The sequence below is a fragment of the Alligator mississippiensis genome, chromosome 2 (genome assembly GCF_030867095.1).
Source record: "Alligator mississippiensis isolate rAllMis1 chromosome 2, rAllMis1, whole genome shotgun sequence".
Taxonomy (NCBI): Eukaryota; Metazoa; Chordata; order Crocodylia; family Alligatoridae; genus Alligator; species Alligator mississippiensis.
This window is the reverse complement of record NC_081825.1, coordinates 3,155,349-3,176,470: the sequence shown is the minus strand read 5'-3', so window position 1 is coordinate 3,176,470 and position 21,122 is coordinate 3,155,349. Positions and strand designations below refer to the sequence as shown.

Genomic DNA, 21,122 nt, shown 5'->3' with positions numbered 1-21,122 from the left:
CACTCACATCCATCATCTCCACTCTTCCCACCCATTTGCTGTCTTGCCTAGGAAACTTATAGGTAGAAACCCTTTATCTTTTCATCTGCTGACATTTTTATTACGGGCTGGCCTGCAATTATTTTAGAAGTAGGAGGAGGAGGAGGAGGAGGAGGAGTATAGTAGTAGTAGTAGTAATAGTAGTAATATTAAAACCATTACTGTTATACAGATCAAGTTCGCAGAAGCATTTCACGATACTCTTCAATCGTAACAATATTCAGACTATTAATATGCAAATGTTTCATTTCGTTTTAGACTTTTCTTTAGATACTGATTTTTGCAGGAATTCACATGTCAATCCTCCCCACCCCCGAAAGCCTCACTTCAAACCCCAAAATAAAAATAACGTTTCATTTAGAAAATGATGAATTACAACTTGGGGCCATTTTGATACCTTTTTTCCCATTTTTTTTTCAATGGAAGAGGTTTCCTTGAAGCGGAGCCCTTCCCTCAAAGAGCTTCAAATTCAACAGGTTGATATTTGCTGGGGAACAAATAAATGAAAATCATTGGGCAATGCCCAAATGGTTTTAATCATGGTGACTCCTCAAGTTGCAGGAAAGGAAGTTGAGGTTGGATATTAGGAAAATATTTTTCACTACAAGGGTGGTGAAGCACTGGGACAGGCTCCCCAGAGAGGTGGTGCAGTCTCCATCCTTGGAGGTGTTTAAAACCTGGCAGACAAAGCCTGGGTAGGGGTGATGTAGTTGGGGCTGGTCCTGCTTGGAGCAGGGGGTGGGACTGGATGTGACCTCCCAAGCTCCTGTCCAACCCTCCTTGTCTCTGATCCTATGGCTTTATGAAATGCCGCGCTTACTTTCAGAGACATACACCTATTCAGTCAGTCCTAGAGCCTGCATTTAAATAGGTGGAGTTTCAATACACTGCTAGCAAGCCATCATAGCACATTGTCCTCTCTCCTGGACATCGGCGGGCTTCTCATATCCTCGTATCCAAAAACAACCCTTCTGACTGACTTGCTAGGAGAAGAACGACAGCTGGTTGCCCAAGGGGGCAGAGTTAAGGGTTATCTGGCTAGCTGAAAAGTTTTATCTGCGCGGTAACTTCTCCGTGCTCGTTCACGTGGGCGTTGGGTGACCACGGCCCCTTTGTCATCACACCTCTTCTTATGTCACTGGTACGTCCTTGAACTGCACCTCAAAGCTGCATGTGTCTTTCTTAACGCTGGAAACAGCTGCATAGCTTGCCGGTGCCTTGTGGGTACGTGCCAAATTCCCCGCAGAGCCCCATCTCCTGCCGGGTCCCCACGGGAAAGCTCAGGCTCCCCCCAAAGCGGTGGCACGTGACACAGAGATTAAGTGCAGCACGGCCTCTCCTAGGGGCTGGTCCATGCAGAGGGTAAGAGCCTGCTACTAAGAGAGCTGCTTCTCTAGTCTGTGCCCTGGAAGACAGTCCTGGGCTATGACTATGCTGGCGGTGGAGGATGGAGAGCCGGGGTGGAGGGGCACAACAGGCCACCCTGCCCCATGCTGCAGAGGGATGGGATGCCTCTCAGCTCCTTCAGTGTAGAGGGGTTGTATCCAGGGCCTCTTTCCCTCCCCTCCCTGACCTGAGCACTATAATTGTGATGCCCTCCCTCCAACCCCATCCGCTCTTTACGATCCTGTGTGTGTCCGCACCCCCCACCTGGCTTCTCGGGGGGCAGGTCACCGCTGAAAGAGAGAGTCCCATCGGCAGGGAGCTGCCGGAGCTGCTAATTGGATGATTTATAATCCACTCTCCCAGGGAAATACCATATGGAGGGTTTAGCACATGATCTTCCCAGCCCAAATCCTCTCTCCAGTCCCACCCCACATTGCCAACCTGGGCCTTGCTGATCTCTCCTGGTTGTGCCAACACCCCCAGGCCAGCCTGCAAACCAGCTGGAGGGGGAAAGACCCATGCAGTGGGTTGCATGGAGCTGACATGCCCTCTGTCAAGCCAAGGGTGCCTCGGTTTCCCCGTGCGACGCGGACAGGAGCCTCTTACCTGCGTTTCCGATAGGTTGAGCTGCCTCGCTAGCTCCGTCCTCTCCCTGCCGACGACGTACTGGCACCGCTGGAACTCCAGCTCCAGCCTGTACAGCTGCTCCGCCGTGAAAGAGGTCCGGGTCCTTTTGGGCCGGTCCAGATCCAGGCCTTTAGGGAGAACGATCTCCCGGATGGTCCCTTTGGCATCTAGGAGCAATCGCAAGCACAGGCCGGGGGTGAGAAGGCTCCCGGGCTGGGGAGGGTGGAGAGGGCAGAGCAAAGGGGATGACTGCCCTGCTTAGCTGAGAGGGGACACACAACCTTTTAAACCCCCGAGACAGCTGCCAGCAGGCTGGTCCATGAGGAAGCCTGGACCGGTTGCTCTCGAGCCCTCTCTGGACTGCTGATTTCTTTCCCGTCTTCAATCCCCAGGTCTCACCCAGTCTCACCTTGGCCCATACATGTGCCATGGCAAGCTGGGGTCCCCTGAGATCCTTTTAAGGGTGTCACAGACTATTAGATGTGCAAACACCTGCATGATTCATTAGATAAGCCCAGAGGTTTCCAAAAGGCATAACAGATAGAGAAGTCGGGCTGGGAGGGACCTCCAGAGGTCAAAAGCACAGTGGCAAAGCCATCCCGTCCCACTGTGGGTTTGCTGAGTGCTTTGCAGCAGAAGAATTCATAGAATTATAGAAATCCTGGAGACGCGGGGCTGGAAGGGAGCCCCAGGGGGCACATCCAGTCCAACCCCCTGCCTGAGGCAGGATCAGCCCTGTCCAAACCAGCCCAGACAAACCCATCGTGTAAACTCTTAGCAAAACTACACAGTCCCCCCGATACAGCCCCAGGCATCACCCCGACCCTGCCCCAGGGAAAGCAGGGGGGCTGTGACCACCAATGTCCTGCTGCTGCAAAGGGGGTTCATAGATGCTCGATCCCAGGTAGGGGCCGTGCTCCTGCTGCAGAGGCAGGAAACCACCCCAGTCCGTAGCAGTCTGACCAGAGGGAAAATCCCTTCCTGACCCCAATGCAGCATCAATCTGAGCCTCAGCATGGGGGCAAGACCCTCCAGCCAGGACCCTGCGGGGTGGGTGCAGCAGGAGCATTGGCACAGCCCAGCCCCATCCCCAGCCTGGGCTGCAGCAGCACCAGCGCCTCTGGGGGAGGCTTAAAAAAACAAACCAACCCTGACACACGTAACAGCAGAAAGGAAAAAAAAAATATCCTTGTAGCTTCATATGGCAAGATCTATCTCTATCTCTATATCTCTATCTCTTTCTCTATCTCTATCTCTATCTCTATCTCTGTATCTCCTTGGATTTCCTAGGTAGAGATATCTATCCATCTATCTAGAGATAGAGATAGATATAGCTATAGAAATATCTATCTATCTATCTAGAGATAGAGATAGTGATGGAGATAGAGAGATATTGTCAATAACACATTTCTTTTTCCATTTCTGTTTTGTGTTTTCTCCCTCAAAGAGCTGGAAGATGCTGGGTGACATTAAAACTGTCCACAAAGCTGTTTTTTTCTCAGGCAGCCATTTGTTACTGAAAGGCGGTGCTAGTATTTCCCCAGGCTCCAGCTCCTGGTTCTTCTCCCCTCAGAGACCTACCCTGGACATGTGCAGTGTGTTGCAGAAAATGTCTACACCACGGCAGCGGCATGCAGCAGCTCCAAGCATGCCTTGCTGACTCCCTCCAGACCCAGAAATGCGACTGAAGCTGTCCTGGGGCGTCTCTGTGCAGATGCTCTTGAGACCTCAGTCTCCAACAGGCTTGAGAGCAACTGCAGGGGACAACCCCGGAGTGGCCGCGTCAGAATATTTCCATGGGAGCAGGTGGATGGGCATGTGGAGGCTGCCCCCACTACAGCATGCTGCCCCAGGGCACGGACGATGCCCACAGCCTCTAAACAAGTTTACCAGAGACACATCCTACAAACCACTAACCCATACACCCAAGCTTCTGCACAGCTCGGGCTCCAGCTTTGCTTCCCTTGTTTACCAGGCTCTGTGCCGGGTCTATCTCACAGTGGCTCAGAGAGAGGATCGTGAGCAGCTGCTGGGGAGCTGCAACCTTTTGGCCTTTCCCACGCTGCACAACGGGAGGGAGATCCCAGCTATGTATCCGGGAAGTCGAGTGAGTGGCCCAGAGGGAATGGAGAGCTACTACCCCATGCTGCATAGAGATGTGTAGGGGCCAGACCATGCGCTCCTAGTCCCAAAGGAAAACCCAAGCGCCTTGTTCCCACAGGGCAAGAGCACACTGTAAGTCAATCGAGTCCCCCTTAGAGGAGGAAGAGCAGCAGCAAGGTGAAATGAGCCTCAGTCAAAGCACGGGGTGAGCACAGATCCAAATTCTCTGCTGCAACAGCAGAGCCCTGAGAGGCCTTGGTGACACCATCGCCTTTCCAAGCCAAGGACCGATGATGGGGAAAGTCCAAAGCTCAAGTCTCCTACGCTTGCATTCCCATTATTTTCATGGGGGGCCAAAAGCTGTGCTGGGAGCTGGGTAGAGAGGCAAGCCATGGAGCAGGGAAACCCCACTGCACATTTCCCTGCAAATATTGCCTGCTTTCACAACGGCCCTGTGTTTACTTCTCTAATGAGTTCATTCTCCTTGAAGAGTCAAGCAACGGCATTATCTGCTAGGAGTACTCATGGGCCGTACTAGCCAACTTGGTTAAAAAATAAGTGCGACACCAAACCGGTTCCCACACCAGCTTGAGGCCTCCCATCGTTGCCCGTTTGCTGCGGTCTAACGGCGGCTCCATTCATGGGAACAGCTCATCTGAAGCAACCATGAACCAACACGGGTGACCTTTTAAACTTTAGAAGGTGAGTATTCAGACCTGAAAGCTGGCTTTAAGATTGCACCCATCCCATAAGGACTTGGGAACAGGACAAGGTGACCAGAAATGACAGCAGGGGGAGAAAAGGGTCTGTATTTGTAGGATCAACCTAGGATTTGGTGCTGCACACCATGACAGCTAGGTAAATAAGTAGGTAGGTGGGTAGACAGACAGAGCTGCGTGTCCACTCAACCCTAACCAACCCCAGCTGTAATTTCCAAGCTCTCCATTTTCCAGCGTGGGCAGTGAGTTTTCCTCCGGTGACCTACAGACCCCGAATGAGCTGCCAACCTTACGCTGTGAATAACTTGGAGTGAAAAACAAACCCAGCCCAGGGAAAAGCCTCAGTGGCTCGTGGACCACAGGGAAGGAGAACATGCTTGGACGACTGCCCAGCTCACGTGGGGCCTTCTCCAGCATGTCCCCTGTCTTGTGCGGGCACATACACAAAGAGGCTCATAGTCTGTGCTGCAGCACGGAGACTGGCGTCACACGGCTGGTGGATTATGGGCCTCAGCACAGCGGCTCTGGGCCTGGAAAGCTCCTGGCGGCTCTGGGGCTAAAATGTCCATGTAGCAGCAATGCCACCTTCTTTCCTTGCTGCCACTAGAAAGGGGTGCATGTTGCTCAAGGGGGAACTTCTGGGGGGGCAGGGGAGGGGAAGGAATAGGAAAGCAAAGGGAGGGCAGGGGGAATAGAAATAGAAGAGGAATAAGAAGAAAAACAATGAGGGACAGGGTGGTATTATCTCCCGGGCATGGAGAGGTCTGCGGTTGTAGTGATACAGAGAACATACGTGACCCCAAAAGAGTTGGGGACCGCTGGCCTGCGGGGGCTTGCAGCGGAGGTCACGGGGATCCTGGCAGCACACAGTGCCCAACGAGGGCAAAGACTACCCCGTGCCACCTGTCCAGACCTGTGCTGGGCTCTCCTGAGCCTCTGGGCCATAGCAGGCATGGGGACAAGCGGACGCTGGTGCAGAAAAGGCTTTGCAGGGAAGTGGCGATGCCCTGAGTGGGAGCTGCATGTATGCCAGTGAAAAGCAGCTCCAAATCCCTCTCTGACCTTGGGCACCTCAGGGGGACATGTGTTAGCACAGCCCTGAGACCACGGCAGCAGGGAGCTTATTTCACACGTGCCCTTCCACGATGCTTTTCACGGGCTTACGAAAGAACCAACCTCCATTTTACATCCCATCGCGCAGCCCCGGCGCGTCCCCTGCATTTCCAACGACGCTCACACTCCACCTGCCGTGGGTTTGCTTCTGTGCCTCCCCAAACCCATCCCCTTTGCTGAGCTTGCCTTGCATTTCACCATCAAATATAGGGCAGCGCCCTTCTCCCCGCTGCCAGACACCCTATCTGGTCTCTTGGGGCGCTTGTACATGCCTAGTAACGACCGAAACATCGACCCAAACATTGTTGTGCTCTTATTCTACACAGCAGCTGTCCTCAAAGCTTTTAGGCTCCAGGCACCCTTCAGTAGACTCAGGGTCCCCCTCGGAAATTGCCAGCTCTCAGCTCGAGCTCATTTCTGGCCTACAGAAAAATAATGGAAGGATTCTTCTGTTGCAAACAGCTCAGCAAGGCACAGCTGATTTGGACTCTGGGCATCTATTGGAAATCTCTGGCTGGATTCATGCATCCTGCATTGGTGTTTGCACAGCTAACCGAGCTATATTGTTCAGCACCCCTAAAAGGACCGCATAGCATCCCGGGGTGCCACCGTGCTCTAGCTGAGAATCACGGCTCAACAGTTTTGCCTGGCCTATACCTCTCCCCTACTTCGAGATCATATTTCTTGCAGAACATACAGTCCATGGACCTGTTGGTACCCATCATGCCCCATCCACAGTCCTGCTGAGTGCATCTTGCTGCGTTTTAAAATCATCCCCAGGTAACTTAGTGCATCTGCTGACAATGTGACCGATGGTCTCTGGGACTTCGACACGCAGCCTATGTTCTGGACTGAGATCTTTCTACCGCCTCTCCCTGCTCCAGCCCACCTTCAGCTAGTAGCCTGTTCCTCTGCAGCCCTGGTTAAACTCCCAATTTCTCTTCTCCATTGTCTTTTGTTTGTAATTTGCCATCTTCTTTTAGGGGATTCTTTTTACCACCATCACTGCCCAGTTCTCCACAGACCAAGCTCTACTTCCTCTGCTCCCATCAGCTTATGAGCTCAACATTTGTGCGAGCCCTGACATTTGCAAAAAATACTGTAAGTTGCTTTCTCTTTCTGGCTGACTCAGACAGCGGGAGATTGCAAACCTTGCAGAGCAGGGAGGTAGGGAGGGGGAGCAGGGGCAGGCTGGCATCATCCACCCGGAAGAGCATGCTCAACGGCAGCTCTCCAGCGGGCACGTGAGTCCCCTCCGTGCCCCAGCCCCACTTCCACCCCAGTGTCCCAACCTGCCAGCATCCCAGTAACACCCAGAAACCTCCAGAGTGGGGGATACAGCAAATGAGAAACACCTCACAGGGAAAAGGTTTGAAACTCACTAACTGCACTTGCAAAAATCCCACACATCCACTGTGTGGGTATAACGCTACTATTATTATTACTAATATTATTTATTGCAATAGCGCCTATGAGTCCCAACGCAGACCAGCACCAAACAAACACCAACGCACAGTCCCTGCCCTGAAGATCTTTGCAGCCTACAAATAAGACAAGTCTGAAGAGGTGGACACAGACGAGGGAGCACAAGGAAACGATAAGACCCGCTCAGGCAGCACAGCAGGCCGTGGCCTCAGCCCACCAGGAGGTTAACAGAGGGAACAGGTGCAGTTTCCAACATGCACTTCCACATGTATATGTCACAATGGACATAGAAGCTGGGACACATTTTGTTTTTATATACACGCGTTTCTTTGCGTATTTATGTAGTGCTTCTGTGTGCGTAGTATGCATAAAATTATGTAAATAGGTATACACATATTTGTGACATATTTAGAATACATACATATATATATATATTTAGAAATGTAGACTATTTAGAATATATGTACACGCATGGAATATGTGTGTGTATGTATATTGTATAATAGGTGTGATATACATACACATACAAAAGATGTGCATGTGTGTATAGTGTGTAATAGCTGCAATATATATATATACACATATAGACTATGTGCATGTGTGTATAGTGTGTAATAAGTGAGACATGCATATACATATAGAGTATGTGCATATGTACTGTGTAATACGTGTGATACATATATGCATATGCATGTGTGTATAGTGTGTAATAGATACGATGTACAAACATGGAATATGTAATGTTTGTGTACTGTGTAACAGGTGTAATACATAGACATATATAGTGTATGTGTACATATACACTATGTCTATACTATGTAATAGGTGTGATATTTATATGTATGTAGAATATGTGCTTGTGTGTCTATTGTGTAATAGCTGTGATATATATATGCATACAGCCTATGTGCATGTGTGTATAGTATGTAATAGATGCAATACATATACACATTTGGAGTATTTGCATATGTATATACTGAGTAACAGGGGCAGCATATACACACATAAGAAGTATGTGCATGTGTGTATATTGTGTAACAGGTAGTAAGTAGAATATATATGCACAAGTTTAGAACATGCATACACACAGACATCCTGCTGTGTGCACGTACACACACACACACACACACACACACATACACACACACGAGATAAGCCGTATATACCGGGGCTGCTAGATCAGTGCGGGTGTAGGACAGGTACGCCGGTACAGCCACAGTCCTGCGCACCTGAGTGTGCCTTGAGGGCAGCAGCCGGGATGCATGGTGCACACAGGGGGGCACACACCCTCGTGTCTCCTGGGGGCAGCCCCCGTGCACCCTCTCCCGCTGTCTGTGCATGCACGTGTGTGTGCAAACCCTCACCTGCAGGGAGCTCCGAGCAGCCTGAGTGCAGGCAGAGGCAGCTTCTGTCCCATCAGAGACCTCCCCGCCCCCGGGCTCAGAGCAAAGCCGCGGCTGCACTGGAAGCCGGGAGCAGGCAGATGCACAAGCCCCTTGCCCCGCGGGAACTAAACGCGAATTACCCTCCGCGTGGGAACCATGCCGGCTAATTCCCGGTGAGTTGCCACGATGCCAGTCCCACCCTGGATCACTCAGCCTCATCTAGGGACGAGAAACCCCTCGCTTCCCGGGCCCCGGCACCCTGAAAGGTGCCTGTACACACGAGCAGGCTCGGGATAAGCTGTGCCCTTTAACAGGCTGAAAATACCACGGATTTCCCCAGAGCAGACCCTACAAACCCTACAAGCCCTCCCCTTCCCCACAAGCACTTGTGAAGTCATCCCAATTAAATGCTTTGCCCCGGGACAATCGAGGCTAAATCGAGTTAACTGCCTTCGATTGTCCCGCTTGATTTTGATGCCATCGGAGCCGGGGAGAAGCAGCCGAGGATCAAACCCGCCCTCTCTTATAGTCAGCAGCCGGGATGTGCACACCTATATCAGAAGGCAGACTTGTGATTTAAACCGGGTTATTAGCCTGCTTTTACCCCCGATACATTGGAGGATTCAGGCGGGGAAAAACCCCAGCTCGGGGAAAAGCCAGAGCGAGATGTAAATACGGTAAAAAGCAATAGGGCGTCACTGCGAAAATACGGTATTCGATGTCCTTGTCTCTGTGTACGCACTCGGGAGCTTAACCCGCGTTAAACACCCGCGTGCAGCTCAGCACGCGCGGACCCGCCCTGCGCGTTTTCCGTGCACAAACATAGCAATATACGCGGGTCCATGCACGCCTATCTGAAAACAAATGGGTGTGTGTATGGATTTGCACGCGTGCATGAACGCTGCCACGTGGTCCCACACCCACACGGGTTTGCACGCGCACGCACATTTGTGTTTGGTGCTGTGCATTGGTGCGCGCGCGCCTTTTACACGCGCCTGCCTGTTTGCACACGCCTATTTGTACGCACGCGTGCAGTTGCACACCCGTGCCGAAGCGCTGATCTCAGGCATCCGCAGAAACCCTGGCTCTTTTACCCCGGGCTCCGTCCTGCCCGTCCTCTCTCCAAGCCCCGCGGCCGGGCCTCATCTACCCGGGCCAGACCCGGCTGCCCAGCCCCTGTCTGAACCCCCACGTCCTGGAAGAAGACCAGGACTCATCCCGGCTCGCCTCTGCCCTGCGCGAGCTGCGGGGTTACTTTATTTGATTGCATGGTATTTTTATTTGCATTTTATTTTTTCTTTGACTTTATTCCGTTGCATTTGAACCGATAGGCTTTGCTTTCCACGTCTCTTCGACTTCCTTTTCTCTGAATCAGATTTGTTCCGGGAAAGCTCCCGCCGGTGTAGGACGTGCCGGGGCTGCGTTAAAAAAACCGCGTCTCTAATTTCGTTTGCGTGAAACAGGACCCCTCCCCCCCCCAAAAAAAAATTCAAAAAAAAAAGGAAGAAGACTCGAAGGGGGGAATAAGGGCTGTTCCCCACCACTGCCTGCCTGGAAAAGGGGTGATCCGGCTGTAGCGCAAGGTGCGGCCGTCGCTGGGGCAGACCCGCGCCCGGGGGCTTGCTGCGGCTCCGAGGAGCCGGGCCGAGACGTGAGACACTGGGTCAGAAACGGTCGAAAATGGCGGGGACGGGAACAAGCCCCCGGTTTCGTACAAAACCGGATCCAGAGAATTCCCTTTCCCCTTCCCTTCCCTTTTCTTATTCTCCTTCTCTTTCTTTTTCTTCTTTTCTCCTTCTCTACACCTTTCTTTTTCTTTTCTCCTTCTCATTCTTTCTTCTTTTTCTCCTTCTCTTTCTCCTTCTCCTCCTTCTTTTTTCTTTTTCTTCTTCTCTTCCCCTTTCTTTTTCTCCTTCTCTTTCCACTTCTCCTTCTCTTTTCCTTTTTCCTTCTTCACTGTCTTTTCGCCGCGCTCCTTCTCCCTTTTTTTCCCTTCTCCTCCTCCTTTTTTTCTTTTTCTTCTTCTCTTCCCCTTTCTTTTTCTCCTTCTCTTTCCACTTGTCCTTCTCTTTTCCTTTTTCCTTCTTCACTTTCTTTTCGCCGCTCTCCTTCTCCTTTTTTTCCCCTTCTCCTCCTCCTTTTTTTCTTTTTCTCCTTCTCTTTCTTTTCCTTCACCATCTCGTTCTTGTCCTTTTTCTCCTTCTCTTCCCCTGTCCTTTCCTTCCTCCCCTTCTCTTTTTCTTTCCCTCCCTCTTTCTTTTTCTCTCCCTTTTCTCAAATCCCAACTCCAAGGCCGCTCCAAAAACAAGGCAAAACAACCCTCCCTCCCGCCCCCGCCAAAAATCTGGGTCAGGCCCGTTCCCTTTACCAGGGGAAGATTTAAATGTCCTCCTGACATTTCGGGGCCGGCGCGGGCCGCGCGCGGGGCTGCGGGACCGGCAGGGGCCTGGCGCGGGGCTGCTCCCTTGTGCTCCGCTTCCCTTCCCCGGTCCCAGCGCAGCTGCGAAGCAAAAACGCGGCTCGTTCAAGGGAAACCTAACGATTTTCTTCTGCACAACCAGCCGGGTGGGAGACGGACTTTGCAACGACCCTGTTCCCTTGCTAAAAGCGCAGGAACACCTGCCTCCCATCGTGCAATTTGCTCCATTTATGATTTCCAAAGCGTTACAAAAATCCTTTTTTATTATTTAAAAACGAAAAAAGAAGCGGCTGGAAAGGAATCACGATTGCTCGGAGCAAACCGGGGTGGGGGGGATCCACAGCCCCCTCCCGGGCCAGCCCCACCCACTACTTATCTGCCAATGCGTCCCCGGTTCTGCAGGGACAATATTTACCCTCCAGGAAAATTAAAACAAGAAAAGGACAAAAAGGAGGAGTTGCTATAGCAATTGCCAAGCAGGCCCCGCTATACCGCTGCCAGGGGACGTGCATCCACCCGGCCGTGGGTGCCCGTGGGCCGCAGGGCAGCTCTGCCCGGCTGCAGGGGCTCCCAGGCCGGGGATGGAGGCACCGGCGCAGGCCGGACACACGGGCCTCTGTCCCGGGGGAGCCGGGCCGGCCGGGGCGCTGGCCGGGGCTGTTCCCTGGCTCGGATCCTGCCGATCTCTCCTGATTTCCCCCGCCACCATTTTGTCCCCGCTGCAGCAAAATGGTGGAGCCTTGGATTTGGAGGGAGCAGGTCCCCCGGGGCAGGCTCCGCGGCGTGTGTCCCCCGGCTCCGTGCACCCCACGCCCCGGCTGCCCCGCGGGCCCTGGCGCGGCGTGCAGCGGGCACGGCTGGACCCGCATCTGCCAGGGAGGACAGGAGCAGGGCCCTGCAGAGCCGGCCCAGAGCAGAGCCCCTCGGGACAGGACACACGGAGGGCCCTTCCCACGGGTGTCCGCGACACAGCCGGCCGCGGACAGGCGACCCACGCCGCGGCCCGCCAGCCGAAGAGCGGGGGGAAGTGCCCGGGCCAGCCGCCTCTCTGGGCCCACACCCCGACACACGCTCAGAAGCACACGCGGGACACGTCCAGACACCCCCAAACACACCAGACACCCCCTGACACACATACCTAGATACACGTCCACTCAATACATCCCCTTATACACTCCCTCATATACACACCCAAATACACACCCATATACACCCACTCACATATCCCGCAAAACACACACCATATACATCCACTCACATACGCCCCCAAACACACACATATATACACCCAAACACACATACGTATGTGTATACACCCAGACGCACGCATATACCCCCAAACACACACCCATATACACTGAAATGCTCACATACACCCCCAAACACACACATATGCACCCAAACACACATGCGTATATGTATACACCCAAACGCACACATACACCCCAAAACACATACCTATATACACCCAAACAGACCTTTGCACCCCCAAACACACATACGTATATGCCCAAACGCGCAAATACACCCCCAAACACACAGCCATATACACCCAAACACACGCATATAAACCCAAACACACATACGTATATATAGTCACCCAAACGCACTCATACACCCCCAAACACCCCCCCATATACACCCAAAGAGACATATGCGCCCCCAAACACACTCATGCATCCAAATACACGTAGGTGTGTATATATATATATACACACACACACACACAGAAACGCACACATACATTCCCAAACACATATCCATATACACCAAAACACATCTACACCTCCAAGCATACATACATATACCCCCAAACACGCATACCTATATATACCCCCAAACGCACACATGCGTATACACCCCAACCCACACATACACCCCCCAAAATACACACCGACCACCCCCAAACACGCATACACATACACCCAAACACACCCATACACCCCCACATAGCGGTGTGTGCTTCCGTGTCCACATTTCGTTACCCGTAGTGGTGTGTGGGTACACAGAAACACACTTTCCTCTCTTTTTCTCGCCCTGCCCTGGAGGTGTTTGCGTGTACGCACGAATAATTGTATGCACGCATTTATCGAGATACACATGTATTACACACGTTATACCTGCACACACATATATATGCACGCACATATACACGTATTATAATATTGCACACATATATAATTGTGTTTGTTATAAAGCTATGTATTATCTATAGCAAATGAATTATAGATATAATTTGTGCATATCCACACACGCACGCACAAATAGAAACGTGCCTGGGTTTCGTTCTCACACGCTCACACGCTCCAGCCACATCAATGAATATTTGGCTTCCTATATTTCGTTGCTGTGTATGTAGCCCTATGCACAGCCCTCGCATACACATGCACGATACTTTTAGCTTTTATCGTTTACTGCTTAAATCCACCCAAACGCCCGCCCAGCCCATGTGCCTGTCACCCCGGGGCGAAGGTTTATAGACCGGGCTTTTGCAAGCTGCATCTGTCCGCACGCCAGAAATGCGATATATTATGCTTGCGGTCGCATTGGAGCAGTTTTGTGTGCCTGTTTAGGGAGACTGGCACACACGCGTGTGTTTGCGTTCATGGACACACTCCTATAACGATGGTGAATATATATTTATATCCACACCCCTATATACACATGTAAACACATACGGCTGAAAGTGTGAATATTTATATGCACGGGCATATATGCACGGGTGTATGTTTATATTGTGAGGATGCATTTATCCACACATATACACGTATAAATACACCTGTATAAAACTGTGCATGTGTATTTATATACACACATCTATACACGTCAAATACATTCGTATAAACATTGGGCATATATCTGTGTATGGACACGGCAGATACACTCATATAAAATAGTGCGTGTACACACACATATACACGTAAAAACACGTGTATAAATATTGTGCATATATAAGTATGTATACGTATAAATACACCTATATAAACCTGTGCATGTGTATTTATATGTACGCATATACACACATAAATACACCCTCATAAAATTGTATATACTAAATTGTATATATATTGTGTATATATATATATATATATATATATATATACACACACACACATAACACGCTTATATAAAATGGTGCATATATCGGTATATCTACGTACAAATATACTATAAAATTCTGCAGATGTATATGTATATATATGCAAAAATATACTTCTATAACATTTAGCATATCTCTATGTATATACACGTACAAATACATTCGTATATAATTTCGCATATATATTTAGACACACATATAAATGCATTCATATAGTTGTGCATATATATGTACAAAAACACTCATATAAAATTGTGCACACACATATATATACACACGCATATATACGTACAGATATACTTGTATAAAATTGTGTATATATGTATATACACATGGATATATACGTACAGATACACTGGTATAAAATTGTGCACATCTATTTATATACACACATATAAACACGTAAAATACACTGGTATAAACATTGTGCATATATGTGTATATACACGACAGATATACTCGTGTAAAATTGTGCATGTACACACATACACATAAAATATGCTTGTATAAACATTGTGCATATATATACAAGTGTACACACGTACAAATATACTCGTATACAATTGTGCATATATACTTATATGCGCACATCTATACACGTAAAATACATACGTATAAACATTGTGCATATATCTAGCTGTACGTATATACACACGTACATATACGCTCGCATAAAATTGTGCATATATATTTATATACACACAGACATACACATAAAATACAATGCTATAAACATCATGCATAATACACATATACACATTCAGATACACCCGTCTAAATATTGTGTTATATACTTATACACACACATAAACATACTCGTATAAACTTTGTGCATATATATGTATATACACACGTACACACACTTACAAATACACTCGTATAAAACTGTGAATATATATTCATATACCCGCCTCTATACACGTAAAATACGTTCGTATAAACACTGTGCGTATATATCCATGCAGATATATTTATGCACGCAAAAATACACTCGTATAAACATCACACACACATACACATGTACAAATACACTCGTATACAATTGTGCATATATATTTACATATACGCATCTCTACAAGTACATTCGTATAAACGCTGTGTGTATATCTCCATGTCGATGTTTATTTACAGACATAAATACCCTCGTATCAACAATGTGCACATAGATATGTGTGTGTATTTGTACGTCTATAGACACGTACAAATACACTCGTATAAAATTGTGCATATATATTCATATACCCGCATCTATATACGTAAACTACATTCGTATAAACACTCTGAGTATATCTCCATGAAGAGATATTTATATGCACGCATAAATACACTCGTATAAACGTTGTACACTCGAGTGTGTGTGTGTGTGTGTATATATATTTTTTTCATACATATATGAAAAATGCACTCGTATTTGTACGAGTTTACAAGGTTTATACGAGTGTATTTATGTGTGTATGGATACGTACGAGTGCATGTATATATATATATATATATATAAACTGCATAAATATTTATATACCCTCACACATGCACGTGAAACTATTGTGAGGATATATATATAATATGCAAACATTTAAACACGCATAAACATTGCTAAAGAAAGACACAGACACGAACACGGAGACACACACCACTGTTAGCAGCCGTATTTAACCTACACTTTCTTTTCTCTACACATCTAGATGCAACTCTAACCCGGCGAGAGAGAGAGCGAGCGAGCGAGCTGGGAATGCACTGACTTTTGGGAAAGGCAGGCACGATTGCTGCTGATCTCCTCGCGGAGCAGCGGGGAGAGCTCCAGGACAAGCCTCAGCAAGATAAAACAGCGCAAAACAAAAGGGGGAAGAAGCCCCCTTGCCTCTCCTGTGTGTCCGTGGACCGCCACGGCCACAGGCTCGAGCACACCCCGCACCCCTGCCTTGGTGCCCGGGCAGGAGCCCATGGAGCTAGGAAGGGGCACAGGGCTTCAGGCTACCCCGCGAGCCGCAGGAAGACGGCGCCCCATCCTCCCGGAGCCCGGGGGAAAGGGAGCTTGCAAAACTGGCTCCTGGTTGTGTCTGCCCGCGTGTGAGCCACACACACACACACACACAGGCCCCAAGTCCCCGAGGCCTTTTTTCTCCCTCCCAGGCGCTGCCAAGCCAGCTGCCCCTTCTCTCTGCCCCTCGGGGATGGTCTGCGGGGCCGGGCAGAGCTCCCTCGGCTTTTGCAGAGCCGGCCAGCTCGGAGGGGGTTTCTCGCTTAACGGGAACAGAGCCGCCCCTCTCTTCCCATCCAGCTGCCATGCAAAATAAAAGGAACAGAAAGTTCCCGGGTTGTGTTTGCAGCTGTGCAGGGCGGGGTTAAAAAAACAACAACCCAGAAGCAGCAGCAAGAAGCACAAATGCACCGAAATCCAGCAAGGAAGGTGATGAGCAGAAGTCTGGGATGCCTTCCTGGTCCCCCCGCTTGCCCGGAGAGGACCCTATATGAAGTCCTATATCAGACCCGAGCCCCAGCTTCCCCCCACCCTGTTCAGGGTTTCTCAAGTTGATATCCCGGGTGGATTTTTGGTGATCCGGACCAGAGAGACCGCAGAGGGGGAAGCGCCAGCGCCCGGGGCAGTGAAGCCCCCTCGCCAGGGGCTCCGCGGCGGGGAAGAGCTGGGCGTTTAGGCTTTTGGTGGGGTTTGGTGGTTTTGGTTGTGTTTTTTTTTTTTTTTTTTTTTTTGCAGAGCTGTTAAAAAAAAGATGCAGCTCTTTACTCGCTGGGGCTTCCATGACGCTTTTTCCCTGCGACAAACAGTCAACCCCCCCTTCCCCCCCAGCTGCTACCTGGCTCAGCACCCTCGCACCCGGGGCCGGGGGACACCTGTCCGCGGAGCTGCTCCCACCCATCTCACATGCCCGGGCCCCCCGAGATGCGTAGTAACCCCCCACCCAACACAGGGATCCTTTGGAAAGGGGACCCCCAGCCCCCCTTTCCCGGAGCTGCAGACCCCCTGGCTCTCTCCTGCAAGGGGAGCACCTACCTCGCACCAGGATCCGGCGGCAGTAGTCGGCTTCGCCGGGCCCGGGCTGGCTGTCGCTCTCCTTGGAAGAGCCGGGGCTGGAGGAGGAGGTCCCCGGGGTGTCCCGGTGGGCGCCGCCGGGGTCTCCGCGCGCAGCTCCCTCCAGCTCGGCCCGGCCGCTGCCCTTGTCCCGGGGCCGCTCCGGACCGCGGGGCGCGGAGCCCGGCTCCCCCAGCAGCAGGGGGGTCCGGCCGGCCTCGGCCCCGCCATCGTTCATGCCTGTGGGCGCCGCGAAGGGCTCCAGACCCCCGCAAGCCCGGCCCGCAGCGCTCAGCCCCCGCGGCCGCGGCGGCGGGGGGTCGCGGCGGGGCTCCCCCGCCGGGGCAGCACCATGGCGGGCAGGGGAAGGGGGCAGGCGGGCACCCCCTCCCCGGGGACCCCCGGGCGCTGGAGCGGGGGATCAAGCCGGGAGGCGGCGGGGAGCGTGGCTGTGCCCTGGCATCCCCGGGGGTGCGGGGGGAGCTCGGCTCAGCAGCCCCCGGTGCACCGGGCTCTTGCTCCGGCGCCTGGCGTCTCCCTCTGATGAGCGAAGAAGCCGCGGACCAGCCACGGGGAGGGAGCGAGAAGGAGAGCGCGGGAGGGTCCCTCCCTTCCCACGCTCGCCGGCTCGGACTTTCGCCTGCTCCCAGATCAATGGGGCTGGGGCGATGCTGGGGGGATCGGGGGGAGGGGAGGCCGGGAGGGAGGGGGAATGGGAGGGCATTGGAGGCAGACGGTGCCTAGTCCCCCCCCCTCCGCCCTCCTCTCTTCTCTCCCCTCCTTCCCCCCCTCCCAGGGAACAATGCCCCGGCTGCAGCCTGCCCCTGCCCCTGCCCCTGCCCCTGCCCCTGCCCCACCGGAGTCAAGAAGCCCTTTGCAAACCATGCAACCGTGCACGGAAACAAAGGGGCTCCGGACACTTCGGCTCCTGGGTGAGTACCAGCGCTCCGGGCCGGGTGGGCTGCTCCTTCCCGGAGCCCTGAGCGGTGCCCAGCCCCGGTGCAAGGGGCATGGGGAGAGGAGCGCTGCCAAGCCCCGAGCAGCGGGCCCGGAGCTGCCTAGGGGCTCCTCGGGGGTCCTGCTGGAGCAGCCCAGGGCTTGGCCTGCCAGGGCCCGGGAGAGGCCGCGCGGGTCGGGGGGCGCCGGGGAGGAGGGCACGGGCCGGATCCTGCCTCTGCCGGCTTGCCCCGCTTCTCTTCTCCAGCCTGCACCACGCGGGAAACTTCCCCCCCAAGTTGGCTCCCCAGCCTCTCTCGCCCCCAAGCCAGCTGCCGCCTCCCCCGCCGGGCATCCGGGCAGCTCGGCGGTTGTAGGAGGACCGGAGAGCTCCGGGAACCCATGCTCCTCCCCTCTGTTCTCGGGCATGAGGTCCAGGCTGCATCCGTGCCACTGGGGTCACGCGTGTGCCCGAGCCTAGCTCCCACGGGCTTCTCCCCAGGCCGGGGCTGGAAACCCCCAGAGCCTGGAGCCGACTCTGGGGGTGCAGCTGGCGGATTCCCTCCAGGATCGGGCCCCGTGGGTGCGGGGGAAGCGGGGGGCGGACCCACGGCCAGGCCCCACGGGGGACCCACCTCTGTGCTGGAGCCGGCCCGGAGGGAGCGGGCAGGAGCCGGCGAGGGGCGGCTGGAGCGCAGCGCGCCGAGCCGGGAAGGGAAGGGAGATTTCATGCGCGCCTTTGCTTGCTTCTTTCCAGCCTGGGAATCAGACGGATCCCGGCGTCCACGGCAGGCGGCTGGGAGCCCCCCGGTTCTCCGACACCCCCTGCCCCGGCTCCCGGAGAAGAAAGCAGAACCACCCGGCACGGACAGGGCCGGATCCGGTCCAGCTCCGGGGGAGGAGACCTCGCCAGGCCCATCTGGCTGCTTCGGGACAGCCCCCAGGGCTGGCTCTTGGGGCTGGGAGAAGGCGGCATGAGGGGGCATGAGGAGGAGTTGCCAGCAGATGGAGGGCAGTGATTCTTCCCCTCTCTTGGGCACTGGGGAGGCCACATCTGGAGTCCTGTGTCCAGCTGTGGGCCCTCACTATAGAAAGGTGTGGACACATTGGAGAGTTGGGAACGAAAATAGCTGGGGGGACATGAATGGTGAGGAGAGGAGAGGCTAAGGGAACAGGGCTGATTGAGTCTGCAGAAGAGAAGACCGAGGGGGATTGAATAGCAGCCTTCACCTCCCTGCAGGTGGGGTGCAAAGGGCTGGGCTATTCTCAGTGGTGGCAGTTGACAGAAGGAGCAATGGGCTCAAGCTGCAGCAAGGGAAGTTGAGCTTAGAGATGAGGAAAAACTCTCACGAGGAGGGTGGTGAAGCACTGGAATGGGCTACCCAGGGAGGTGGTGGTGTCTCCATCCTTGGGGGTTTTTTAAGACAAAGCCTTGGCTGCGATGATGTAGCTGGGGCTGGTGCTGCTTGGAGCAGGGGGTTGCACTAGATGTGACCGCCTGAGCTCCCTTCCATAGAAGAGAATTCATAGAAGGAATTCATAGAAGGAATTCTATGAATAAGCCACGGGAATCCCGTCCCTATTGCTTGCCAACCAGCCAAATGGACTCTAAAAATGTATATATATAAATAAAAAGTCCTGAAATGCAACCTTCAGATGGACGCACAGGCTTGTCTCCCCTTCCCCGCGCGGCCCCAGACTCGAGGGAGGCGGAGAGAGGGGCGCGAGTGCGGGGAGCTTGCAAAATGTTCCCATCCTAGTACTCGCCGCCGAGCCCTGCAAACCCCACCCTGCGTGGGAAGGAGAGCTCCGCCCCCCGGCTCCAGGCCAGTGAAGCTGTGGGGCGACCAGGCTTTCTCCTAAGCCAAACAAGAGTCTTTCCGTCTTCTCCGGCGTGGGACACGCGTGGGTAGGGAGAGGTGGTGTGTGTGTGCCTGGGGGTGTATAATCCCAAGGCCGTGTGTGTGAGTGTTGTGTGTGTGCGTGTGTGGGGGGGTAACCAAGTCCCCTCCTGCCTCCCCACCCGTGCCTCCTCTCCTGGCCCGACCTCAGGACCCACGGGAGTTTCCCCCGCCATGGCCGTGGCGGTGGAAGGACCAAGGCAGGTGTCTTTTTTGCAGGGAAGTGCGCGGAGGGGCAAAGCTCAAGCTCAGCCTGCCGGGATCAGGCCTGGAGCAGAGTGCTAATCCAAAACCACTCGTGTCCGAGTCCAGACTCCCCCCCTCCACACACACACACACACCCCTGACTGCACCAGTGCAAGGCAACAGGGCCTCTGTGCAGGTCCCGGGAGCCCAGCGTAGCCCAGGAGGAAGGGGAGAAGGATGCCCACCTCCCCACGTGCGAGATGGAGGGATTTCCACGTCCCCGCGTGGGAGGTGGAAATCCTGGAGGACCCAGTCCCCCGGGCGAAGTGCAGTGCGAAGCTGGGGCTGGGGGTGCGGGGCTCGGCCCAGCCGGGACCTGCGTGACCCGAGGAGCCTGCGCGGGTTGAGTGGGTCGTTAGGCGATCGCGGGTGGGGGGAGCCTGGGCCGCGCGGTGGCCTCTGGGTGCCCTGGAGGAGTGTGTGTTGTCTGTCCGTGTCTATGCGTTGTGCCTGTCTCGTGTGTTGTGTCTGAGTGTTGTCTGTCTTGTGTGTTGTGCCTGTGTGTTGTGTCTGTCTCTATATAGTGTCTGCCTGTTGTGTGTTTGGTCTGCCTGTTGTGTCTGTCTCCGTGTGTTGTCTGTCTTGTGTGTTGCGTCTGCCTGTTGTGTCGGTCTCTATATAGTGTCTGCCTGTTGTGTGTTTGGTCTGCCTGTTGTGCCTGTCTCCGTGTGTTGTCTCTCTTGTGTGTTGTGTCT

General features: G+C 53.0%; 1 protein-coding gene and 1 long non-coding RNA gene across 2 annotated transcripts in view; one reads left to right on the top strand and one right to left on the bottom strand.

Annotated features, from left to right (window-relative positions):
• VAX2 (ventral anterior homeobox 2) overlaps positions 1-17,945 on the bottom strand; it is a 55,341-nt gene extending 37,396 nt beyond the window's left edge. Inside the window, exons 1-2 of the mRNA XM_006260378.3 lie at positions 17,327-17,945; positions 2,032-2,219 (exon numbers count right to left, since the gene is read on the bottom strand). Coding sequence (XP_006260440.1) covers positions 2,032-2,219; positions 17,327-17,582 — 444 coding nt within the window. The 5' untranslated portion in view covers positions 17,583-17,945. The remainder of the gene's footprint in view (positions 1-2,031; positions 2,220-17,326) is intronic.
• LOC132248459 (uncharacterized) lies at positions 17,937-19,935 on the top strand. Its single transcript, XR_009459654.1, has 2 exons — positions 17,937-18,276; positions 19,038-19,935. It is a non-coding gene; the product is annotated as an uncharacterized LOC132248459 (long non-coding RNA).
• Positions 19,936-21,122: the final 1,187 nt, after the last annotated feature.